The sequence below is a fragment of the Atractosteus spatula genome, chromosome 7 (genome assembly GCF_055471065.1).
Source record: "Atractosteus spatula isolate fAtrSpa1 chromosome 7, fAtrSpa1.hap1, whole genome shotgun sequence".
In the NCBI taxonomy this organism is placed as follows: Eukaryota; Metazoa; Chordata; class Actinopteri; order Semionotiformes; family Lepisosteidae; genus Atractosteus; species Atractosteus spatula.
The window spans coordinates 35,189,373-35,216,373 of NC_142712.1; the positions used below are offsets into that span (position 1 = coordinate 35,189,373).

The window sequence follows — 27,001 nt, forward strand, 5'->3', positions numbered from 1 at the left end:
TCTGATAAGCCTCTCTCCAGCTGCAGGCAGCTTTATTCAATAGCACTGCACAATGCCTGTTGCCTCAGGGACTGAACTGGCTCTGAGCAGCTCAAACCAGCTGGAACCGGTTTGTACAGGAAAGAGCTGGTTTGTGTTGCATACAGTCACCTTGCTGGGCTGAAGGGGGGGGCAGGGGGAGATTCTCACTGACCCCTCAACTGGAAAAATACACAGTTATTAGTTGACGCAGTTTCAACAGAGTTGCATGCTGTGGCTAAGCTCAAATGGGGGAAAATAAGCGTTCTATCAGTTCTTCTGTCCTTTAAGAGTTAAGATATTAATGCTTTCCATGTGTAACAGGTAGTGCTCAGTGTACTATGGCTTACAGAGGCTCATGAGTTTAAAGAAACCTGTTACTGTGAATCATCACACAGCAAATCTTGCTATTGCCACATTTAATGGCTTTTCATTCTATTACGGTAATGCATCCACGTATTTTCAGAATGGAAACCTAGGTGTTGAATCCAGTCAGTTGTGGTATGTAATTAACATTAACTTACCAATTCAGGAGACATTAAGTTTCTTATCTGTAAATGTCCATAAGTAGTTTGGTTTGGTTACGTAAATGTTTTTTTTCTAGTTTGACAACCATGGCAGTCTGTATAAAGAGTGTTGTTTAATTATAAGTGCATAATATACTGTTAAAACCTTAAGGAAGGACAAAGATTTGGACTTGAAATCAACATTGTTCATTTTTCTAAAGTTGTGAAAGTCAAGTCACCTTTTGTCTTCAAGATGTGTGAAGATAGGCTTGCATTTACACAAATGCTGTTAACTTTTGGCACCAGTCTCTGATATATAGCAATCACGCGCTAGAGGTGTCATATGGTTAACTTAATGCCTGGATCAACACCTACTCTGGCCTTCAAAGATGACCAGCTTTGAAGGTGTTGTGTTATAGCTACTTTGAAAGGTTTTTTTTTCCTCTCAAGTCTGTAATGTCCATTTTTTGTAACTGCAGGGATATTGGCTAATCTGCTTTAAAAATCTAGTTAAGTCAGGTTCTGAATAAGATAGGACTGAAGCCAAAGTACCACTGAAAATGTAATGATGCAGTAGGGCTGGGCGATATGACCTCAAATCAATCTCGTGATAATTTCCCACATTTACCTCAATAACGAAGAATTAATGATAATTTTTTAAAACCTTTGGAATAACATGATATGCTGAAAAATTATGTTTTAAATATGCAAAACTATTAAACTTAGTAAATGTCAGGCACCACAGTTTGAGAAAAATATTTTCTTGAGGGCACAACGCATCTCTTAAGGGCTTTAACGAGTCTTTTGAAACCACTATGCTCCACTTTAGTTATGTGAACCATGTCCTTCGCTGTGTAGTATTTAATGGTGTTAGTCGTCTCGTTAAATCTGCATAAATCTTTTGCATATTGAGTGGCATTAGTGAATGTTGTGTTGGAGACAGCTGTTTGGGGGAATCACTTCGGCCATGAGTGCATTTGTCAGTCTCTTTTTTTTTTTTTTTACCGGCCATGCACTCTTCGTATTCCACGACATGGTTCTGTTTCAAGTGGTGAAATAAGTTGCTCGTGTTACTTGTGGGCGCAGAAACGGTTTTCCAACAGCGTTTACATCTGATTTCCAGTTCCGGACTTCCAGTTCCGGACTTCCATCTGAGTGTCCGGTTTGCTGTAGCCAAAATATGACCAAATGATCGACATCTTTTTAGATACCAGCTCGTCTTCATTTGTACTTGAGTCATCCCTGCCTGACTGCGGTTCAACATGAATGCTCATGTTGTCTCACGCCCGGCACGCTCCGGTTGAACAAACCGGAGGTTGGACGAGGCAGAAGCATGACGACTGGGTGTTGTAGTTTTTTTTAAGGGGACCACTCATTAAAAAGACATAGTGGGGAAAGCTTTTACTGAACCTACCGATACAAGCAGAATAAGGTCAGTGAGAGATTCTTAACGTCGGTATCGATAAATGTTTTATATTGCCCAGCCCTTTGATGCAGACAATGTGTTAAATAAAACTACTGAAGCACGACCTAGTGATGTCACTGTGGTGTACCTTTCTAGTAAAATGTCTTACTTCTGGAAAGTCAGTTTTGTTCACTTTGGTTATCAAGGCAATTTGCTAAAATAATTTTGCTGCAGAGCTGTTAATATTAAAGCAGGTTAACTTTAAACTATGTGGTTGACAGCAACTGGCAGTACCCAGTAATTGAATATAACCTACACCCTTCTGGGCTCTACTCTGAAAATCTGCCTGTTGAGAAAATGTTGACTGTTTTCAGATGTATTTATAGGTACGTTGTCTCTGTGATGTGTGTGGTGCACATCGTCAGGAAAACTGCTGAGGAACAAATGTGTAAAGTGGTGATGGAGTCAGTTACTGTGCTCTTACTGTGTGTTTTCCCTAAGGTTGTTTTGTGTTGGCAATGTATCTTTCTGATGAACTGTAACAGATCCCTGTTTCTGATGCAGCGCAATTGTGTAACATTGTGGAAGAGAGTAAGATGAAGAGCAAAGCTTCTGTTCATTTCTTGGCCACTACTCATTTCTTCACCTGATCTGCTGTACAGCAAGCTTGCAAGCTCAGAAAGGCTGTCATGCCATTCCCCCAGGAAGGGGTTGTATTTCAGTGATGGAGAGGATCCCCGCCTGAAGCACTTTGGGATGTGAAGTGCTATAAGTGAAAACTGTTATTATGTAAATATTGGTTAAAGTAGCTGCTGGGTATAGGGTGATTATGAGCTGGACTTTTTTTCCTTTTGTAGAGACATTTCTCATTAGTACCTACATTTTGGTAGATTCAGTTTCTTTTTGACCCTTGAACCCTTGAAGTGTGTGTAATGTTATCTCTGTTTTGTCTCTCCCAGTGAATGTGATGCGCTGCCCAGTTTGTCGACAGGAGTATAAGCAGACAGACCTGGTGGATAATTACTTTGTGAAGGACAGCTCTGAGGTTCCCAATGGCTCAGATGAGAACTCAACACAGGTGAGTGGGCTCTTCTGAATTGGGGAAACTGGGTTACTCTGTAAAAAGTGATTTCTTCATAAATTCCTGAGCACTGTGTTATTTAGTAAAATGATTTTTGATCAACAGATCTTTCATATGGCCTCATAACTTGCGTTAAGTGAACAACATCTGATCTTTATGTGAAAGATTCGTTAGTCTTGCACTTTCACTGCTTGTAATACCGTGTTTCTGCTGTCCAGCCAAGGGCCTGAGGAGTTCGTGTTTCATGAGGACTGGAGTTTTTGCCTTTGAGACTTTAATTGTAGCATCAGTATTGTTGCAAGTTGGGGGAGAGGCATAGACAATTGAAATAAGAGGCTAAAATTTCACATAAAATCTGTGCATCAAATTGTAAAACTTAATAACTATCTTTCTAGTATCTGAGAATATTGAGTGGTAAGATGTATTATCTCTTTGTTCTGGGCACAATGGTGTTTATGAATAGGAATTGAGTACCTGAGCCAAGCGTTCAACAGAACCGGTAAAACAAAAATTAACACTGTAAATGAGGAACAAGTACAAGATCCTGCACAGGGACAAATCTCCCTAAAAGGATGCTAACCAAAACCCCTTAAGAGGTGAGTGAACACAAGTCAAAGGGTGTTTCTCATGGTATACTTAAGTTCAGGTGTTTGTATGTTCTCCTGGTATCTGCCTGGGTTTCCTCCCACAGTCCAAAGACATGTTGGTAGGCTAACTGACTTCCTGGAAAACTGGTACTGGTATGTGTGTGCCCTGTGATGGACTGGTGTCCAGTCCAGGGTGTATCCTGCCTTGAGCACGTTGCTCCCCCATAACCCTCTATAACCCTGTATTGGACAACATAACATCACTTTATTAGCCCTATACAATTTCTTGCATTAGGAATTTTTTCTAGTTGGGGTTAAGGGCTTTGCTCAGGGGCCCAACGGAGTAGGATTCCTCTGCCGGCTGCGGGATTTGAACCTTCCAGCCACAGGTGCAGATCCTTAGCCACAGAGCCACTGCTCCGCCCACAGTTAGAAAATGGATGGATGAATAATGAAGGATAAAAATTCAAGACCCATAAATACAGTATACATACAGAGAAAAGGAAGATGGGAATGAGAATGAGACTGAAACTGAGAGAGAGAATATTACCCCCTCTTCCTCAAAGCTTGTGTCATGCAAGAGGGTCTTGTTCCATTCAGTTTCAGAGACCAGATTTTGGCTAAGTAATCTGAACATTACGGTGAACTTGCAGCTTATGATGCGACGTCAGCCATAGTGCGCCAGTACACTCACACTCACATCAGCTGTCAGTGGGGAGGAGAGCAGAGTAATGAAGCCAATTCATAGATGGGGATTATTAGGAGGCCATAATTGGTAAGGGCCAGGGGGAAATTTGGCTAGGACGCCGGGGTTACACCCCTACACTTTTCGAGAAACATCCTGGGATTTTTAAGGACCTCAGAGAGTCAGGACCTCGGTTTTTAGTCTCATCCGAAGGACGGCACCTGTTTACAGTATAGTGTCCCCGTCACTATACTGGGGCATTAGGACCCACATGGACCGCAGGGTGAGCGCCCCCTGCTGGCCCCACTGACACCTCTTCCAGCAGCAACCTTAGTTTTTCCCAGGAGGTCTCCCATCCAGGTACTGACCAGGCTCGCACCTGCTTAGCTTCAGTGGGCTGCCAGGTGTGAGTTGCAGAGTGATATGGCTGCTGGCCATATGATGGATAAAGGTCTCTTTAGTATGCAGGTCTTTTATTCTTTTTGTCCTGTTAAGGTGTTGCTTTCATGTTTCTGGGTAATGGGGCTAGAATACTGGATTTTCTGGGTATGTAGGATGTACCTTCTGGAACACAGATTTGTACATTCAGTGTCGTGAAACAGTGTTTGCCTGATTTCCTCTATGAGTGCAGATTTGCGTCACTGAATGTTTTCGGGTCTTCAGCCCAAATCTAATATTAGATAAAGGAACCTGAGTGAACAAATAACACTTTTATAACTTATTTCATTTATTTAATAAACAGTTATCCAACACCAACTGGCACTATGAGAAAAAGTAATTGTATAGTTCAATCAACCCAATTAAAGAGATAATTTAGAGTCCGCTGTTTAAACACAGCCAGCCCTGCTCAATATAAACCTCACTTATTTTGACCCTTACCATCAGAGTCAAGTTCCAGCACAAAGATTCAACAAGCACATTATGCCATGATCATGATTTCTGAAGAGATCAGAAAAAAGTTGTTGATATCAGTCTGGAAAGGGTTAAAAAGCCATTTCTAATGCTCTGGGACTCCACCAAACCACAGTGAGACATAATCTCCAAATGGAGAACACTTGGAACACTAGTGAATCTTCTAAGGAACTTTCACCAAGGGCACAGCGTAAAATCATCCAGGAAGTCACAAAGGATCCTAAAAGAACATCCAAAGAACTACAGGCTTTCTTGCCTCAGCTAAGGTCAGTATTCATGCCTCCACAATCAGAAAGAGACTGGGCAAAATTGAGCTTCATGGCAGAGTAGCAAGGTGGAAACCACTCCTAACCAAGAAGAACATAAATGCTCGTCTCTCATTTGCCAAGAAGCACCTGGATGATCCCCAAGCCTTTTGGGAGAATGTTCTATGGACAGATGAGTCAAAAGTGGAACTTTTTGGACAACATGGGCCCCATTATCTCTGGCGTAAAGCAAACACAGCATTTCACAGCAAGAACATCATACCAACAGTCCAACATGGTGGTGGTAGTGTGATGGTGTGGGGATGCTTTGCTGCCTCAGGACCTGGATGACTGGCCATAATTGAAGGAACCATGAATTCTGCTCTGTATCAAAATTCTTAAGGCGAATGTCTGGTCATCTGTCTGTGAGCTGACACGAAGTTGGGTCATGCAGCAAGAGAATGATCGAAAACACAAAGCAAGTCCACATCAGAATGGCTGAAAATCTAAATTCAAGTTCTGGAGTGGCCTAGTCAAAGTCCAGACCTAAACCCAATCTAGGTGCTGTGGCAGGACCTGAAACATTGTTTCTGAATTAAAGCAGTTCTGTGTGGAAGAGTGGGCTAAAATTTCTCCACAGCCATATGAAAGACTAATATTGAATTATAGGAAGCGTTTGGCTGCAGTCATTGCAGCTAAAGGTGGCGCAACCGGTTAAGTGTAAGGGGGCAATTACTTTTTCACGCATGGGATATGGGTGGCGGATAACTTTATTAAATAAATGAAATAATCGGAGTAAAAAGTGTTATTTGTTCACTCAGGTTCCCTTTATCTAATATTAGATTTTGTCTAAAGATCTGAAAACATCCAGTGTGACATTAAAATGCAGTAATAGCAGAAATCAGGAAGTACTTTTTCACGGCACTGTATGTGTCTTTGGGTAGTTGTCTTTATTGTTAAAGCCTTGACCAAGTCTGAGTCTGATTTATTACTCTCTCACCAGAGCTTTGCCAGAGAATAAAACATGTACTGAGCCTGCTAGTTTTAACTAAGAGTGTTTACAAAGGAGAGAAGGCCACTCAGACCATGTAGCTTGGTCCAGGCTCCCCCTCCCTTTGTGATAAGTGCCTCTTATTCTCTTGAATGTACTTTCGCCTAATGTTTTACTGTTTATCTTGTGTTGGCTTTTAAACCTTACAGGATTTGGTGTACTTGGATCAAGTCCCTAGGTCCTGTCTCGTCACAATTAGAGATTCAGTGTTTTCATTCTGTCGATCTTGGAGACAATACTGTTTTTTTCTGCATGAGGTCTTAGTAATGCATTTTATAAGTAAGTTTTAAAACTTTAATTATTAATGTGGTGCTTAATTAAAAATGCAGATTTGGTTTGTGCACATCATAATGCAGCAAAGTGTAATAGAGGAGTACAACTAGGCTATCGACAGTATAGTAAAATAAGGTTTCAGCTGTGCTCAGTTTCTTGTTTCACAATTTTTAAAAATATTTCAGAAGGATGGTCATGTGTCCTTTGTCCTGATCAGGATATTTAATACTTTGCGATCGCGATTGTGTGCTGTTGCAGTAGTTTTGTGGCATTTGTGTAAGCGAGTGAGTTCTACCCTCTTTTTGCTGTGGTGCAGGTGTGCACAAGCTGTGAAGACAACGCGACTGCAGTGGGCTTCTGTGTGGAGTGTGGCGAGTGGCTCTGCAAAACCTGCATTGAAGCTCACCAGAGAGTTAAGTTCACCAAGGACCACAAAATCAGGAAGAAGGAGGATGTCTCATCAGGTAGTTTTCTTTGTAATAACAGCTCTGAACTTAATTTGAAAGCAAGCCTGAACATTAAATTTAAGGTAAAATTTATTTTGAGGTGGTACAGTTTGAGATGCTTCCAGAGAAGCATACATGGTAATTGCGTGCTGTACAAATCCCCAGATTTCTTCCCATACAGGAGGGGGCTCCCTTCTCCCTTCATTGAAAAGGGTGACAAGCAATAGCCAAACAGATGGAGAGGAGAGAAATTGCTTCACCAGCAGAATTAAGAAGGGAGAATTTAGCCATGATGCCATGGGTTTAACACCCCCATTCTTACAAAAAGTGTCATGGCATCTCTAATAGCCCAAGTAGCCCAGACCTGAGAAACTTTTCATCCAATAGCACAGCACCTCCTGTCGGAACAGTCTCTTTTCATTGCACTGGGGCATTGCTTTCCAATATCAGGTCCCGTAAGAGTACCACCTACTGGTGTGGATATATTTGTGTAAGAAATTCCTCATAAAAAGGTAGGTAGAGGAAAAGTGCATTTTTTATCTCATTTACCCAAGTAAGGGACAGAAACTGCTTCAGAGAAATGTGTACAGTATATGCATGTGATCATGGACCTTGGGGGGATTTGAAGGCAACTGTCTAGTGTTTTGGCAAAGCATAGCGGCTGAACGCATGATGGGTGGTGTTCCAGCCTCCAACAGACCCCTGCAGGCTCTGGGAGTGTGTGTGTGTGTGTGTGTGTGTGTGTGTGTGACAGCTCTCCTGGGAGCACCGGCCTCTTCACTTCCAGCACGGCTGGTTGCCATGGAGATTTTGCAGCTCTACCAGCTGACATTTCTGATAAAATGCACTGATTTTTGTCTTATTTTCTGCTTTGCTTTTTTTCCCCAGTTGCTCAGCAATATCAAAAATGTGCTGCACTTTTCTTCCAATATTAAGGCACTGTTTCTAAAGACTCAAGGTGTTTCATTAGGATGGTATACTTGAAACTCTCAAGCATAAGTTCATTCGGCAGTACAATCTGTTAGTGGTTGTGAACAATGAGAAGATGATGGACTAAAAATGGATAGTCTAAAAAGCACTGAACAGGGTATAACACATCCTATTCAATTCAGTTGCCTTCCTAACAAATCTCAAGGAGGTACAATTGGCTCAGGATGTGACTGTGCAGGTAGTGGTTCAGATGCCCTGTTCCATACCTGCGGGGCATTGATGCTGCAGTAACTGCAGAGAGGAATGGACATGCAATCAAATTCTTGTCATGCCGTCAAGCTTTCCGGCTAATTGACATCCTCAGTGTATGTTCACTTAGTTACCATCTTGCCAAAATATACTCAGGTATGAAAGAAAATATTTACTTGCAAAAAATCTTTTTTGTAGTAACCATTAATTTGCAGTACAGGGCGGGTAGCTCTCTACAGACATACCTGCTTAGTGACCTAGTAGCATCGTCTTTTATTGTAGGTAATTTAGTTCTTTACGCTGTCTTAACTATGACTGCCTGAAATGAGTTAGCATTCGGTGAGGCTGTCTGCATCTCACTGTGCAGAAGTGCTTGCTGTAGCTTCGATATTTTCACACAGTAGTAGATGCTGAGAGAAAGCAGGAAAGCTTAGCAGCAGGTGGTTCACAGGAATACGGTTGTGTCCTCACCCCCTGGGTTGCAAGTTATTGTTAGCTAGGATGATGGATAGTAGCAAATGAATGAAGTGGTGGCAAAACAAAAGAATTACAGCGTCAGCTGTTGGTTATTTAGTTGTTTCTATACTTTTGTTCTTACTTTTAAATTCACATCCGTATAAGTTACCATTTGTCCTCTGGTTTGTGTTCTGTTTTTTAGTGTTGCTGAAGTATTTCTTTTTACTTTTTCTGAAAACATCCATTGGATTGACTTTATCGCTTTTGAAGATTTTAAATTCAGCCTGCCCTTGCTTTAACAGAATAATGGGGGGAAGGGTGCCCGTTATTGCCGTGTGTACATTAAATAACTTTTTTTCACCCCAAACACACTATTTTATGAGAAATGTATATTATATATGGATCTTTTAAATATTATTTTAGAAAGGGCAGTCAACGGAGTCAATGAAAATTGTTCCTGTGCTTTTTTCATAAACATGCTCTTTATTTCATGTATCATAAAAATAACATTTTTAAAGCATACTTAACACAAACACCCAATTGATCTACAGTACCTCTCTAGGGCACCACTGGTTTTCCTGACTTAAACCTGTGAATTTTTACCTTATTTGTGCAAATTCCACAATTTCTTATTTTACTGACAAAATTCCACTTTGGCAGAATAGGTCCCATAAAGCAAAGTCTGTTAGACTGAGGGTATACTGTACTGGGATCAGGGCTCCTCGTAGATTTCTCTGTTCAAAACAAAAAAGGTTCAGTTTTTTCAGCCTGTCAGTATACAATATTTCTTTAAGGCCCAGAATGTCTCTGGTTACTCTTCTCTGGACTTATTCCAGAGCAACAAATCTTTCTTTATAATATGGTGGACAAAATATTCTACTTGGATTTTACTAGTGCATTGTAAATTAACACCCCTTTGATGTTAATTCTAAGATTTTTACTATAGATTTTATTATTTTATTTGCATTTATTAAACATGTTATCATCTGCATCGGTAGTGCCAGGTTAGGAAAGACTTTTATTTAGCCTTATTGTGTCCTGAAAATGTGAATGTTTGTTATTTTTTTTCCCACCAAGCCTACAGTGATTTTTAGTTTAATGAAACAAATATGACCATGATCTGGATTATCACCCATAAGTAAACAAGTATTTGTGCAATACTATTGTGAAAGTTACTTTATTTCCCGTGCGCATTTACTGATAATTCTGATTTTTGACTGTGCAGGATCGGAATAATGATTTATATCATACTGTATGAACCAGTATTTAGCCAGCAGCTATATAACCCTACAATTCAAAACCAACAACCTATTGAAGCTAAGCAGGTGTGAGCCTGGCCAGTATCTGGATGGGAAAGCCCTTGCTTTAACATAAAAAAGGAACAAGTAATAGGTTTATTCCATGCTGAAAAGAGAAGAAAGAAAACACAACGTTTTGGCCATGGAGCCTTCTTCAGGCGTGAGAAAGACAGGGTAGTAAGCAAAGGTAATGTAGCAGGAGAACAAGAGCTCGGAGAGAGGAGGAGTGGGAGGCAGGAGCAGGGGACAGACAGAGTGGCCAATCAGGTATTGTGAAGTCAGGATGGGTAAGGAGAGGTGTGAAATGAACCCAACATGAATAGAGAGAATTTAGAAGAAAACAAGTCTGTCGTTGAGAGAGGGGGGGAAAGGTGTGATCTTAGCTGCAGGATAATTTTAGTTTCAGTAGTCTCTCTGATGTGGGAGTTAGGAAATCCATCTTGGAGAACACAGACGGAGAGATTAGTGTGATCATGGACGTCAGAGGTGAAATGAGAAACAATAGGCTTGGAGAATTCTTTAATTTTTTCACAGCCCTAGCACGTTCTCTGAAACGATACAGTAAGAGATACAGTAAATAAGGAGACTCGGAGACCGTTTTAGAGACAGACTCAACGACAGACTAATTTTCTTCTAAATACTCTTTTCATTGTTGGTTTCATTTCACACCTCTCCTCACCCATCCTGACTTCACACTACCTGATTGGCCACTCTGTCTGTCCCCTGCTCCCGCCTCAGGCCCCTCCTCTCTCCCAGCTCTTGTTCTCCTATGCTACATTACCTTTGCTTACTGCCCTGTCTTTCTCACACCTGAGAAGGCTCCATGGCCGAAACGTTGTGTTTTCGTTCTTCTCTTTTCAGCATGGAATAAACCTATTACTTGTTCCTTTGCATGCTGATGCAGCTACCCACCTGAACTGAAATTGATGAAATTTGCAAAGCTCGTGGAAAAGCTAAGGTAGCTGCTAGTGGGGCTAGTAGGGGGCGTTCATCACCATATACCCTGTGCTCCTAATGCCCCAGTTTAGTGACGGGAACACTAGACTGTAAAAAGGCCCCATCCTTTGGATGTGATTTAAAGGTGCTGACTCTCTTTAGTCATTAAAAATCCCAGGGCGTTTCTTGAAAAGAGTAGGGGTGTTACCTGGTATCCTGGCCAAATTTCCCACTGGCTTTTACCAGTCATGGAATTCTAATAATCCCCACCTATGGCTTCATCACTGTTCTCCTCCCCACTGATAGCTGGTGTGTGGTGAGGGTACTGGTGCACTAAGCCTGCCGTTGCATCATCCAGGTGGTGTTGTATGTTGGTGGTGGTGGTGGAGGAGAGTCCCCTTTACCTCTAAAGTGCTTTAAGTGGAGTGTATATAAGTGTAAGCCATTATTAATTATAATTATTAACCAGTATTTCTCAGTCTAGTCAATTTTGTCATAACCTGTAACCATAACATATGATAACCTCCTTTTCAAGAATTAGGGAATGTTTGATTCATTCAGGACTGTGACTTTTCCATCTTGCTGGGGTTTTCAAAGATGTTTTTTTAAGATTAAAGGAGAACTGCAGTCTAAGTTTCTCAGACCGGTTAATAAATCTCAGTAACAAAATGAATTCATTGCCGGTATGGGAGAATTTGACTAGTTTCGAATTAAGTACAACATCATGTACTGTAAGTTTATGTTGTCGCAAACACCCGGTCTTGCCATGGGCAAGAGCGAGAATTTCCTTGAATTGTGACGTGATGCAGCCCCTTCCTGCTCACTAGTCAATGTAATGACTCATATAATGTGGCGTATGAGCAAACAAGTACAGGTTGTGCAGCAGACATTTAACTGCAGATATGTTCCAACATGATCTGCATGCAAATTTAACAAGTGATTAATTTTTGTCACCAAAACAGTCTCAATCAAGAGCAATATTTCTATTGAATTAAGTGTTCACAAGCCTGCCCGTTTACAATATAATAAGGCTGCTTCATGTCACCAGACATTTTGCTGCCTTGTTCTGAATCGCAGAATGTGGTGCTGCTCTTACCTGGAAATTTTAGTCTATTTTGTGATGTAATTTTACAAGTCACTGTAAATACATGAAATACTCATCAGCACCTTTCTCTTTAAACTTTTTTCCTCTTTGTTAGGTGCTGAAATGTGTCCCACCATTGGTTAAGAGTAATTGAGAGTTATTTATAGTGTGTAATGAAGAGCCCGATGCGATGCTGAATCTAGACTTGTCACATTGTGCTATACTCTGTTGCTCCTAACGTTGAGTTGTCTTCCTGCAGAGTCTGTGGGGACCTCTGGCCAGCGGCCTGTCTTCTGCCCAGTGCACAAGCAAGAGGCACTGAAGCTGTTCTGTGAGACATGCGACAGACTGACCTGCAGGGACTGCCAGCTACTGGAACACAAGGAGCACAGGTATGACTGCATCAGGTGGCCTGTAAAGTCCAACACTGAAACAGTGTGCTAGATTATTTACAAGCCTTCACATATTTTCTGAACAAAAGGAGAATAGAACGCAATATAAGGAATGGTGTGGTTACTGAAGACCTCAATTTTATTCTTCAACTTTGCATGGGCAATGTGTGAGTAGGTCCAAAATGTATAACCGCAGACAAATAAGGGATGCTAAGTGTTGGAGCAGCAAAAAAAAAACCCAAAAACGTTTGCAATGCAAAAGAAGTTTTTTTTTGTCCAAGTACTTTCTAGAACTGATTTCCAAATCCCCTCCTTGGTAAAAAGTGTTTCGTAAAAGAAGAATCTTTAATGGGACATAACATGCACATACAGAAGATGCATTAACTGATCTCAGAACTGCGCATCACGTTATGGGCATATTGTTTCACCTCATTCATTTCCAAGGGAAGACCTGGTGGGTTCAGACATTTTGCCTTTGTGATGTGCATGTAGGCAGTCAGAGGGCTTACATTTTGATGTTCATTTGTAGCTGAGTGTACACAAGGGGGTCAGGGAAGAGATGCAGCCCAGGAAGATGGGAATGGGGCTAAAAGTGAACACATCCTGGGTCAGCCAGTAGAGCAGCAGTGGAGAGGACAAGCGAGGATGTAGGCAAGCACTGGAAACGACAGACTGGAAGGAGGAAGGAGGGGGTGAGAAATAGGGGGTCTTTAATTTGGCAATGGAGTGTGTCAAGTAATTGTTTAGTGCTTATTCACTAAACTGCTTCACTAAAATTTATTATTGTATGTGGCCAAGGTGTTACTTCCAGAAGAGTGCAGAGAAAATGCAGGTCATTTTCGGAATGAGCCTGCACTCGGTTTATGATTAATGCGGGGGAAAAACTAATAGCATTGTAGTCAGCACCGCTGATGAAACCCCAATATTGCAAACCATTGCATGAAACATGCCCCCCATGCCATGAAGCTCTCCGTACCATACTAGAGTACCCAACAGAGTAAAGCCGGTGTCCTTGTGTTCCTTCGTTTGATGGCTGAATGCTCAGCTAGTGTACAGTGCAGCAGTTCAAACAGCCGGAACGAGCACTGTTAGGCTATGTTGCCTGTGCCAGCCTTGAGGTCTGATCTTTTTTTCTTTTGTACAAAGCCCTTTTATATCTTTAGGTCTTTAAGGTGAATTATGCTCAGTTTCTTCTTCCTCTCCCAAGGATGAGAGAGATGATTATGGATTACCGTGCTATCTCACTTCTTAACCTTCATTTATGTTACCGTATTTGTGTATATTCCACAGTGGTGTCTACTTAACTTCACCTCTCCCTCATGGGATGAGATTGAGTATATGTAGCTAGGGATGGTAGGTACCAGTCTTCTGCTCCCAGATCACCACATATGACTACTTAAGGCCTTCCCTATGCCCCAGGACAAGGCAAGAAAAGGTGCTGCACATTTAACTTAAGCAAGTCATGGAAAGTGACATGAATCTGCATGATTTTCTACACTGTTATAAATGATGTTGTAGAGCCAGTTCCCTCTGGCATATCCACTGTGACATACAGAAGATATTATGAAGAAAGGAGTTTCAGCAAAGGATAGTTGTCTGTCAGCTCTTTTGCCCATTTTTATTGGTCAGTTTAAAGTGGACGTTTTTCTCTATAGAGTTTTACTAGAAAACATTATGCAAATTCCTGAAACATGCATTTTCAGTTTATAAGTCATTTTAAAATGCTGCATGTAGTTTCCAAAAAGGCTGCCAGATGTTTCATTCTTACCTGGCTTCACTGTTGTGCTTTGAAATAAACACTCCTGTCACCTTGCAGTCTTTCCTCAAGTGTTTTGTCTACCTGCATTTTATTGAATTTATTTTTTAGGTTCAGTGGTTTTGATATTAATATGATGGGAGTGCTGTAGGCTTTATACTAATGACTGTAGTAGTAATCCTGTTGAGAAAGCACAGAATCCAGAACACTCTCCCCCAGCTCCCTCTGATTTGGTGCTTTTGGGAGCTGTTGGGGAGAATGACATTTCTGATGTGAAAATAAACTTGCGCTAGTGAGCAAACTGTTCAACCCTAATTTGGCATTTGCTTTGTTACTCTGCTTGGATTGTGCAAAACCCACACCTGATTTCCTTGTAGGTACCAGTTTTTAGAAGAGGCATTCCAGAACCAAAAAGGGATAATCGAGACCTTCATGGCCAAGCTCCAAGAAAAGAAGAATTATGTGCAGTACTCGGCCTCTCAGGTTCAGAGCAGGTAACGGGAAGTTTCTTTTGCATTCATTTTTTTTGGTGTAGATGTTGTAATAGACAAGTGGGCTTAGATCTGTTTTCACCCTGTCTTTAGGATTAAAGAAGTGAATGAGACGCACAGGAAGGTGGAACATGAAATCAAAGTTGCTGTATTCACGCTGATTAACGAAATCAACAAAAAAGGAAAATCATTGCTACAGCAATTAGAGGTACGTACCAAGGCATTAAATACTGCTAATAATAATTAGTTTATCTGATGTCTTTATCCATACTGATCTACTTATAGTGACTAAGGGGGTTAAGTGTGGCCTCAACAGCTGTTGCTTCCTGGCAGGATCTCAGGAGGGCTGTAGGATACTTGACATCTTGTTTGGGTGCCTGTTACCTGTGCTTATATATCACTACATAAGTTGAGTCTTGCTTCTCACAGAATTCTTCAGGCCTACACAATATGCTGGTACACTCTGCATGTGGGTTGCTCTGTCCTGGATGTTAATAGACGAGAACTATGACGCTTGAGATGACACTGTGAGGTAGTGGCAGTGCTGGGTTATGAACCAGACATCTTGAGGTAATTGGAAACATTATTGAATGTTAAGGATCTGAGGTGAAAAGGTATATAAAAGATGTTGGCCATTGTATAAGGCTGCTCTCTATAGAGGACCACTTTTGCTTTAGAGCACACACAACGAAAAATGTTTTTAGGACTGTGTGAATATTTCTAGGGCATGCACATGGTTAAACTGTATGTTCTTTCAAGCATCTATTACTGGTTAAATAACGCCTTTGTCGAAGATAAATCAGTTTAGGAGTTGATAATGGTCATTTAGTATATTTTTTTTATTGAACAAAACAATCCAGTGTTAAAAGGTGTGATGAGCTTTGACTGAGCTGAATGGTCTGTTCTGTTTTTCTTATGTTACTTTTGTTCATTATTTGGCAATGAATTGCCGTCTATATTGCCTGACTCTTTTCAATAGTAGTGAAGTTTAATAGTAAACTTCACATCTGACAGATATCGACAACTACAGGAATCATTAAAACAATGTTATCTGTTTTGGAGTGTGTTGTATGCCGGGCATTGCCATTTCTTTCAGCTAAGTGAGGCAGAAAGACAGTTTCTGGATGGGAATCCTGTGTGTGCACCAACTTCTGTGTAAGTCTTGGCACAGAGAAGCCGTGACTCACGCCGCTCACCTGCTGTCTCTCTCCCCACTCGCAGAGTGTGACGAAGGAGCGCAACGTGAAGCTGATGCACCAGCAGCGTGACATCAACAGCCTCGCCCAGCAGATCATGCACGTTCTCAACTTTGCCAACTGGGCAATCGGCAGTGGGAGCAGCACTGCTCTGCTCTACAGCAAAAGACTGGTAAGGGTCATCTCACATTGTTCCAGGCAGTGCAGCTTGATGACGTTAATATTAGTTGTCTTATCTTTACTTAGGACCCTGGAGCTGCCCATAAGCTTGAAAGTGGGGTGAAAGATAGAACAGTATATTACTGCATGCGACATCACAGATTTTATTTTAAGTACAGATTAAATCATTTTGATCTTGTGGCCAATGGAAAACGCACACCTGGTACTTGTAGCAGTTTTCGGTTTTGCCCACGGCCTTTTGATGCTGTTTTGTAGAAAGCCAGAAACCAGCCACCATGTACTGGGCTTATAGTTTGTAATTGTGGTCATTTCAGACTTTTGCTACTCATTGTTCTTACGTTTCGGATACCAAAGATGTACTGGAGATGTGAAAGTACTAACATGATTTGTGCTGCTGATAGGGTTGTGCAGATTTATATTTTTCCCCCACTCTTGCTATGGATGAACACAATAGGCTGCCCTAATTTCTCCACCGCTGTTAACTGAGATGATGGGCCGTGAAACTGGAAGAGCATGTCATGACTTCTTCTTGCCTCCTAGATAACATTCCAGCTGAGGCACATCCTAAAGGCGCGATGTGATCCGGTGCCTCCAGCCAATGGGGCTGTGCGGTTCTTCTGTGACCCCACCTTCTGGGCCAAGAATGTCGTAAACCTGGGTGAGTCCTCGCTTAGTGTAGCTCCCTGGGGCCAGTGTATTTTTTAAAATCAGAATTAAACTGTATAGTACCATGCTTCTATAGCCAATACAAACCAATACTGGCTATAAAAACATTAGCACCTCCCAAAACAGAGGTATTTGTCTTATTTATACAAACCTTCACTGCCTAACTCCTCCAGCTTAATCAAAAGTGCACAAAATACCAGATGTTTGTGGTACAACTTGTGCTTTGTAATCTTTTGCAATCGTAGTTCTTCAAGTCAAGAATACTCATTTTAAAATGATTGACCCCTGATACCCTCAATACGTTGCGGTATTGAAGAAAATTCATTTCCACACAGTTTTTCTTTGGTTTTCTTTATTTTTGGACTCCCTGAATACCTTATTACTTGAATACCATGTTACGATGTGGTACGTTTACTTGCATGTGATTACATGTTCCTAAAGAAACAACCATAAGCGTAGAAAACTCCTGTGATTTATAACCCATTAGGATTTCTTCAGAAGCTGCTTTATGTGGAAGCATTTGTAAATTCCATATTATCTTTGCGTATACATTTTCTCCGGTGCGTTCACAAGGCACCAGGATGCGATTTTAACAATGCGAGTTCCTAATTGCTGCTGTTTATTTTAGGTAACCTAGTGGTGGAGAACAAGGCCCCCGTTGTCCACCCTCCCAACATGGTGGTCGGGCAGGTGCCCAACGTGCCGAACCATGCAGGCAAGCACCCAGGCCAGATCAACCTGGCACAGCTGCGGCTCCAGCACATGCAGCAGGCAGCCTATGCACAAAAACAGCAGCAGATACAGCAACAGATGCGCATGGCTCCCCAGGTTTCCCAGCATTCACGGCAAGGGGGGCCCCAAATGGTCCAGCAGCAGGTTGGTTTTGCCCTCTTTCTATCCCATTTATTGCATTGAATAAAGACCTATACATTGCCGAGAATTTTTTTTTAGATTTTCTGTTTTTTGAAATTGAAATTTTTATCAGACAAGACACTTGAGTTAAATTTTGTCTTGGCCAGAAGCCAGTCGAGCAGCTTTGTTAAATCAGTGGTAGTCGGTGATGGGTGGTAACTGACAGTTGCCGTTGAAGCAGGGTGTGAAAGTAATAATGTGCTTTATTTCATTTAAGTTTAAAAGTTGAATTCAGTTTATCCACTTGGTAACACGACCCTATACCTCAAAGCACAGGTTATCCCATTAAAAACAGTTGAATTGGTTTCTGTTGTAATGAGTCTGTTCATGGGAGGTGTAGAAAAGCTACTGGACTGGCTTTTAAGGGCCATAGCTGGACATCCTTATTATGGCCTTATGTAGCAAGATGTGTATTTTTTGTTATGCTGTGTCCCCTCAATCTTGCCTTTGGCTGTTTTTGACAAAGTACTGCTAATTACCAAGCAAAGCCTGAGCTACTTTCACATCTCATTGCAGTGTGTAGTCTTATCAGTAGCTCCATCAGATTTTTACAGGTGATGCTGATCACTAACCTAGAACCAGCAAAACTAGCATTAGAAGGCTCCACAGCCAAAACGTTGTGTTTTCTTTCTTCTCTTTTCAGCATGGAATAAACCTATTACTTGTTCCTTTGTAGCATTTTAGTCCTGCAGACTAAAGTTATTAAAGTTGTTGAATAGGTTGTTCCAGCTATTTTCAATAGAACAAATATGCAAGTAATGTTCATAACTCACAACTGATTTTTAGCATTATCTGGAATTTAAAATAACACCCCATACCCATTGTATTTTAAAGGGGGGTATGCGATTGTGAAATGACACTAAACACTATTAAACACTACAAATTAATTAATATTTGTAGTAGTGGTTGTGACACATTTTAATTAATGGTATTTGAGGCCAGCTTTTACATTTACATGGAAATATAAGCATATTTAAATCCAGTCTACCCTGCTGTGACAAATTAGTCTGGCAGTCCTTCTCTAAGTTGGTGTTCTGTAGAGATGCCTACTTGATGGGTCTTTGCTTCCAGTCCACTGAAATGAACAGGGTTTTACTGTGCTAGATGGGGATTAACAGGTATTGACAAGACTTTAATAAGACATTGATAAGACTTTTCAGTGCATCTTGGTGTATGATTGTCTAACAACCTAATCTTCCCATCTATACCTCATTAAATTTCTCAACTGAACTGAAATTAAAATTTTTATAATTAGTATAGTTTTAAAATTGTGTATACAGTAGGTTATTGTTCTATTTAACTATTAGGGAAAATGATGAAATTACAATATTTTAACTATAATATACAATTTAGTAACAATAAATCAACTTTGTGCATGTTTATCTCAATAATTGAAACTAGATTGCGTTCTATATCATTCAGATTAATTCTGCAGAATTGTTATAAATTAACCAATACTTAAGATTCTAATTACATGTTGACTTTAAAGATTTATAATCGGTAATTTTGCAACCATCATGAAACTGAACGCTGAAGTGCTGCCCTCTTCAGGACATCTGCTTCAAAGAAACCCGTATACCCCAGTTGAATAACGCATTCTTTCAGTTCTCATTAGTTCAATGAATCGCAGGCAGTCCAGTTTTGCTTTTGAGTAAAGAATTCTTGTCCAAAATTGACATGTACAATATACTTTACTGCAGTTGTAACCCCCATAAACCGCCGCTAGATTTGAATATCAAATGTACAAAGCAAATGGGTACAGAAACACGGAGTAAAAACGGAAAAGTGGGCTGAAGGGCGACATCAGGTGTTCAAACGGGAGAATAACGCAGCATTTTGAGATCTTGTTCTGTTGGCAACAGCACCTTAGATTGGAGCATTCGTCAGGTATTTTTTATGGAAAGGGGTATTTTCTACGCGTGCTTTAGTCTGCCGTCTGTCCACAGGCTTCTTACAGGAACCTCTCTTCCACGTGATACTGAAATCGAGTTGATTTTTTTTAAAGCAAAAGACGGTGGCTTTTTATTCTCCCCCAGGTTTCCGTCGCCTTTAATCTGTTGCGCATGTGCAGCAGTATGTAAACAGAAGAGGTACTAGAGTGGTGCCTTAGAAGAAAATAAGGCCGAGCCTTATTTGATTTTATTTTTTCTGTGGCTTTACAGATTTGCACATTTAAGTGATTGGCATAGGGTATCGATTGTTTTATTTTCAGAGCAAAATCCTCTTATTTTCTAGTCCCAAATGTTTAATTATTTGCGTGTTGTCGCGTATAGAAGACCAGAGCTGTGTGTTTGTAGATCGTTGAAGGCCCCTTAGGATATTTGGATTTGAGAGAAAAAGTACCTGTCAGCCGAGCGACCTCTATTTTATTCGAGTTTACGACAACACAGCAGGCTGAATTTAGATAACTTTGCAGCAACTAACTGCACGGAAGAATTTGCGAAAGAAGCAATACGTTTCTTAGTACCAGGGCTGTGCAGGCTTCTTTGATGTAGATCGCCTGTAAAATCGCTGCAGATTTTTTACTCGGAGAGACTGAAGTCTTGTATAACCTTGAAGCTTTTGAAAGTTTTGGAAAAGAGCGCATGCTAGTATGATTAGATCATTGAGCATTATGCAACTCAGAAGGAATGAAAGACTGACTTGAAAGTAGACTTTTAATCTCAATTGTTTAATTGAGGTTATGTAATCTCAATAAAACAATTGAAATTAAAAATTATGTAAAGTACAATTATGTAATCTCAATAAAATGTAATTTATTAGGTCTACTTTTCTTGAAATTGCATACCTTATATAGTAAACAAGTTTCACTTTTTACTCTGCTGATTGAATTTGAATGCGTCTGGACAGTACAATTTGAATGTGGAGAAGCTTTGCAATATAATAATATTGTTTACATGTTTTTTTCATAGTGGTTAAAAGTAGAACAAGAAAATACACTCTTTTCCCCTACTGAAGGCACAAACATCACTGCAGATGCTTAGCTGTGATAAGAATATTGAAAGATATTTTTTGGAGTTACGTTTTACACGTTGCAAGAACAAAACATTTGAATGAGGGAATAAATTATGGACTTTATAAAACCTACTTCTCAAATAGGTTAGAACTGCAGCAATTACGAATTTTGCCTTACCTCTGGAGTCACCAGGCACCACTGCACAGCAGATTCTGCTCACCAAGTTGTTAATCAACATAATACATGTTGATATTATACATTAGAATTTTTTTGTTATAAGTGCAGTGTTTTCTGAATTTAGGCAATTAACTATCACTGTAATCTTCAATAGGTATGTTTAATGAAACATTCCTTTTCTTCTGGATTAAGGATAGTTTTTGTGATTTTGTGGTAATGTTATGGTTATTACATGCATGTTTTGGAACAGATATTGTCAAGAGGGCTTGTGTATTTTTGCTGGTTCATGAAAACCTGCAAACACATCAATTGTGGAACTGCATAATTAGTATGTGAGAACCAATCTCTGGTGGCTGATGAGGGACATGCAGTGGCTGAACTAAGAGAAAAGCAGCTTGCTTTAATAGTTCTAACTGAAATAAGACTCAACCAACAGTAAAAGTAATGTAACACTAGCAACAAGTACTGAGATGATGATGATAATTGCTTACGCTTAAATTGCACTTTTCTGGACACTCCACTCAAAACGCTTTACAGGTAATGGAAACACCTCTCCTCCACTACCAATGTGCAGCATCCACCTGGATGATGTGACGGCAGCCATAGTGCGCCAGAACGCTCACCACACATCAGCTATCAGTGGGGAGGAGAGCAGAGTAATGAAGCCAATTCATAGATGAGGATTATTAGGATGCCATGATTGGTAAGGGCCAATGGGAAATTTGGCCGGGATGCTGGGGTTACACCCCTACTCTATTAATGTACTACTAATTGTTTGGCTGCTGGGGTCTAGCTGATCCAGGATCCCTGTGGTAGTTGCCCATTAAAGAGTGATATGGATGGTGAATGTGTTGACACGGACGTGCTTCATTTATTTTACTTTCTGCACTCATTTTTATTTGGTTCCTTTGCTAATAGAGATCACAAGGAGTAGACCAGCCATGGAGTAGAGCTGATAGGTGTAGATGCTTCTCATTATTTGTACACATGGCAGTTTTTCTACGTACTTTGTGCAAGGTAGATTCTGTGCGAAACCTGAGTGAACAAGTGCTTTTTGTTGATTGTTGCTATTTTTTGTATAATTGTAGATCTGGTTTTTGATCAATTGATGTACCATTTTTGTTTCCACACAGCCTCCACGGTTGATAAGTATGCAGTCCATGCGTGGTGGGATGAACGGCACTGCCTACCAGGCACACCAAATGCGGATGGCACAGAGTCAGAACCGTATGCCAGGCATCCCCAGGCACAATGGGCAGCAGTACCCCATGATGCAGCCACAGCTTCAGAGACAGGTGGAGTGAGCTTGAATTTTAACATTTTTCTCCTCTACAACAGCTCTATTGTACCCAATTACAATAACAAGTTGGGTGTGGAAGTAAGAGATACTCCTGGCTTTTTGTTCTGTCATTAACTAAAAATGGGAATGCAAATATAAGATCACTTAGAGGGGAACTGCAATGCTATTTTCATATTTTTTGGTTAGAATCAGCATTGATGAGTGTACATCAAACCACAATAAAAGTAAAATCTAGACAGTAACTTGTAAAACCTCCAATTTACATCACAAAATAAACTAAATTTCCAGGAATGTGCAGCACCATGTTCTGCGAATCGGAACAAGGCAACAAAACTTGTTGTGACCTTGCAGCCTTATCAAGTAAACAGACTTGTGAATACAGCTCTTTTAATCCAATAGAAATATTACTTTGGATTTCAAGATTATTTTCCTGACAAATACTTTGTTAACTCTGCATGCAAATCACGTTGGAATATTTCTGCGGTTAATGTCTGCTGCACAACCTGTATTTATTTGATCCTCACGTTACGTTAGTCATTAAGGTGATGACTGAGCAGGAAAGGCTGCTTCACATCGCAATTCATGGTTACTCAGATATGAGTTTTCGAGAACGTAGCGACTTGCAATACTTTCAAAACATTCGGGATTTTGTGCTTAATTTGAAATTTGTCATTTTTTTCTATAAAGTCACGATTTTATTTAATTACTGAGATTTAATAACTGATCTGAGAAACTGGGACTGCAGTTCCTCTTTAATCAGGTGATGGGTTACCACGTGCCTACATGTTCTACCCGATGAGGCTATCTCTATGCAGCCTTTCAGGCATTTTTCTTATGCGTTTCAGACCCCGTTCTTGTGAATAGCTATATTCTTGCAATGCATCGTTAAAATTGTGAATAGGTTTTCTTCTCTTTTAAAGTGTAAGTAAACTTTTGGTTTAATTAATTCTAATGTTTCTTTAGCAATGATATATTGGCAATAGACGCTAATTGCTTCCAGTTAAACAGAAGACCTCTCTGACAGTCCATCTTTTCTCCTTTCCCAGCACTCTAATCCAGGTCACGCTGGCCCTTTCCCAGTGGCTTCAATCCATAACAGTGCTGCCAATCCAACCAGCCCTACCACAGGCAGCATGGCAAGTGCTAACCGCGGTCCCACCAGCCCCTCTGTCACCTCCATCGAGCTTATCCCCTCAGTGACGAATCCAGAAAACCTGCCCTGTCTGCCGGACATCCCTCCTATACAGGTCAGTGCAACAGGGCTTTTAACCTGTCTGGCACATCTGTAGAATTTGACTGAGAGGTCCTCTTCGCAACCTGTTGCTCCCACCTAAGACTCCATTTTGCAGCTCACTGCTCATCAAAGTATGTAATATTAAAATGTACATCCAATCCACTGTAATCTTCGTCAGAACTCTTCATTGAGTACCATTGAGTGTCCTCTTATCGATTTTAGTTCACAGTGGTGCCCACTCACTATCCCATTTCTCATGAAGATCAGGACACTTTCCATGAGGAAGAATTCCCAACATTATTAAATCTTTGTATAAAAGAAGGCCTTCTGTCTTCTTGAAAATGCCTAAGTCCTTTGCATTCGTGTGCGTTGGTGTTGTATTGAGCTTGAAGTGATGGTTTAAGCTGGCAAATGATTTTCTATACAGCTTGCTTAAGTTATAAACTATTAATGAGTTTGATTAAATTTTAATGCATAAAAATACTTTTTTCTAACTGAAGGTTTTAATTAGACATGTTTTACAGTGCCTTGAAAAAGTATGCCCTTTTTTCACACTTAAAATTATAGGCTGTGAGAGGCTGTTTTTAAGAATGGGATTTTGTGAAGATGAATGTGTGAACTGCATACACAGCCCCCCCCCAAAAAAGAAAGATGCACCAAGATGTATCAATATTTTCCTCATTCCTCCTTGCAAAATCTCTCAAGATGGGTCGGATTAATTTGTGAGCATAGATGGGCTGCATGTTTGAGGTCTTGCCACAGATTTTCGATCGAGTTAAGGACATGACTCTGACTGGGCCACTCAAGGACTTGTATTTTCTTCATTTTAAGCCACTCCAGTGTTGCTCTTGCAGTGTGCTTCAGATCATTGTCCTGTTGAAAGAGCAATTTCCTCCTCAGTTTGAGCTTTTTGGCAGAGGGTAGCAGGTTCTTCTCCAGGATTTGTCTGTAATGTGCACCATTCATCTTCCCATCGATCCTGCTGAGATTGCCAGTCCCTGCCACTGAAAAGCATCAACATTACCTGACATAACATGATGCTACCACTGCCATACGTCAAAGTGGTGTTGGCGTTACCTGGCTGGTGTGCGATGTTTGATTTCCTCTAAACATATTGCATAGCATTCAGGCCAAAAAGTTCCACTTTTAGATCATATCTGGTCTGTAAATATTATGTTTCATTTGAGTTTTTCTTTATCATGTTTTTAAAAGTTCACCTTTTTCTTGCAGCTGGAAGATGCAGGATCAAGTACACTTGATAATCTGCTAAGCAGATACATCTCTGCGTCCCACCATCTTCCCCTTGGCCCGTCTGGAAGTATGAACCCCTCCCCAGTCCCATCTTCGCTGTCCCCTGGATCCACAGGTAGGATTACCACTTCCCTGCCCTTGCCTACAGTGTGTGTGCTCCCTTTGCCCTGAGAGAGCAGCTCACACCTCTTGTTTGACTTCCATATCAGTCACGATTCAATTCAAATCCTTAGCAGGATGCCACTGTTATATCCTTCTGCAAGAAAGTTCACATTTCAAATTTCAATTTCAGGAGGCATAAATTTATGAATTTGCTGGCTTGCAAGCAAGTTTATTGGCATTGGGGGAAAAGTGATATGTTACTGAAACTTTATTTTAGCAGTAAAAGCTGTGACATTTCTGGCCTATTTTTGACGGTGCCTATTGTAATTCTCACGGATGTATAAAGGACAAAAGTTCCTAAAGATTCAGAAGTGGTCCACAGTCATTTAACAGAATTTTCTCCTTTTGTAAAAATGCCCTTTCTCCGGATTTATTTTCAGCTGTTTCTACTCAGTACATTGGTTTAATCATTTAATAATTGATTCAGCCTTCATTAGTGTCAAATACCATGTAGCCCTTTTGTGTTTTTGGAGACAATATACACACATTTTATTCACATAAACTATCTAAAGTAGCTCTATTATAATGTACATTTAGATGTAATGTACATGGGCATTTTCCTAATTTAGAGAATTAGGAAAATAACTTGACAGAACTTAATTGCAAAACTTGGGAAAATGGGGAAGCAAGCAGTGAATAGGCTAAATATGAAGATTTCCATTTGTAGTTTACGGACACTGAAAGATTTTGTTTGAGAATGTAAATAAAACCCGATGTGTTCAGAATTTCCAAGGATTAGCAGAGTTTTAAGGTTCTGCTTTATCCTTTGTTAAAGCACTAATAGCTAAGCACTAATTCACTATTTATTAAGTTTGAGTAAGTTTGAGATTGTGTTTTCATTCATCTGTGTATTGTCTTATGCAGGTATTTCAAATTCACACACACCTGTACGACCCTCAAGCACATCCAGCACTGGGAGTCGAGGAAGGTTAGTTTTAATATCGCCTTTTATGTTGAGACCAAGACTGTAGGTAGAATATAAGGTTCCATTTTCATGTTTGCTTGCTGGTAGTAGAGCATGATCTTCTCAGTTTGAGAAGTTCTGCCTTTCTTCATATTGTTCTTCATATAAAGAACAAAGATTCAGTTGATACTCAGAGACAGTGTTGCAATCGTACCTGTTCAGTTATTTGTCTTGCATTTTGTCCACTTTTGATATTGCCCTTTCTGTACTTTATCAGAACTGCTAGTGTAATGTTTGTAGTGCAGTGTAGTAATGCAGTTTTTTGCTGGGAGGTGGGCGTTAGCTTTGTGTTTTTTCCAGTGGCAAGTTCTACATCTATATGAAAAATTCACTGGTAGCCTTTCTGATTTCTCCAGCCGTAAGGTACATCACTATTTAAACTGCAGCAATTGTGTTGAATAAAAAGCCAGCATCTTTCATAGGTCTGTCATAAAATATAATCTGAGATGTAGTCAAAGACTGCATTTAATCTGGCTCATGGGAGATTTAGCAGTGTTTTAAAGGCTTATCTTTTAAGAACATTTAAGTATATATGAGAAGGAAGCAACTGGGGTCATCTTGTTCATCCAGTCGTGTAGATGGATGATAGTAGCTTATGAATAATAAACCGTTTCTTAAGTGATCCTATTGAATAACCATGTTATCCACTTATGTCTTAAAGCCAGTTGGTCATTTTATCATTTATTGTGACACATTTGTGTTGGCACATCAACCCTGGTTTGTTCCCAATGTTGATGGTTTTCATTTGTGAGGTCAAAGGATAGATGAGATTAGAGTCATGAGTAATTCATATGATAGTCAGGAAAATAGTTAGTTCCATGCTTCCTTGTACCTTCATGTTTCCACGTCCTATTTTGCAATACTCTTGTGAAATTTTGCTCCTAGAGAATGTAGAATGTCGATAGGCCTGTCTCAAGAACATTTTGAACTCCATCACTATTGAGCAACTCGAGCGTGGTGCTAAATGCTCTTTACCAGTTGCATCTGTAAAGCATTGCAGACCAGATTACATGCTTTTGTCATAAGTACAGCTTAATATGTTTACAGTACACTGAATCTACTGAGTTGATTTAGAAAACAATATAGATGTACATTCATGGTTTTTAACATTTGAGTTAAAATGTGATTTATGGCATACCTGAAATACAGGTAGCATAAATAAAAATAATTTATAATGTATATAACAGCTTCAGTGAAAGCTA

General features: G+C 40.2%; 1 protein-coding gene across 4 annotated transcripts in view; it reads left to right on the forward strand.

Annotated features, from left to right (window-relative positions):
• Nucleotides 1-27,001, forward strand: part of trim33 (tripartite motif containing 33) — a 51,856-nt gene that overhangs the window by 13,152 nt on the left and 11,703 nt on the right. For all 4 annotated transcript variants that reach the window (XM_088921026.1, XM_088921028.1, XM_088921027.1 and 1 more), the window contains exons 2-13: nucleotides 2,889-3,007; nucleotides 7,080-7,227; nucleotides 12,422-12,554; nucleotides 14,688-14,804; nucleotides 14,895-15,009; nucleotides 16,023-16,169; nucleotides 16,718-16,835; nucleotides 17,472-17,719; nucleotides 22,022-22,183; nucleotides 23,235-23,435; nucleotides 24,653-24,788; nucleotides 25,700-25,763. In XM_088921026.1, the coding sequence (XP_088777152.1) occupies nucleotides 2,889-3,007; nucleotides 7,080-7,227; nucleotides 12,422-12,554; nucleotides 14,688-14,804; nucleotides 14,895-15,009; nucleotides 16,023-16,169; nucleotides 16,718-16,835; nucleotides 17,472-17,719; nucleotides 22,022-22,183; nucleotides 23,235-23,435; nucleotides 24,653-24,788; nucleotides 25,700-25,763 (1,708 nt within the window). The remainder of the gene's footprint in view (nucleotides 1-2,888; nucleotides 3,008-7,079; nucleotides 7,228-12,421; nucleotides 12,555-14,687; nucleotides 14,805-14,894; nucleotides 15,010-16,022; nucleotides 16,170-16,717; nucleotides 16,836-17,471; nucleotides 17,720-22,021; nucleotides 22,184-23,234; nucleotides 23,436-24,652; nucleotides 24,789-25,699; nucleotides 25,764-27,001) is intronic.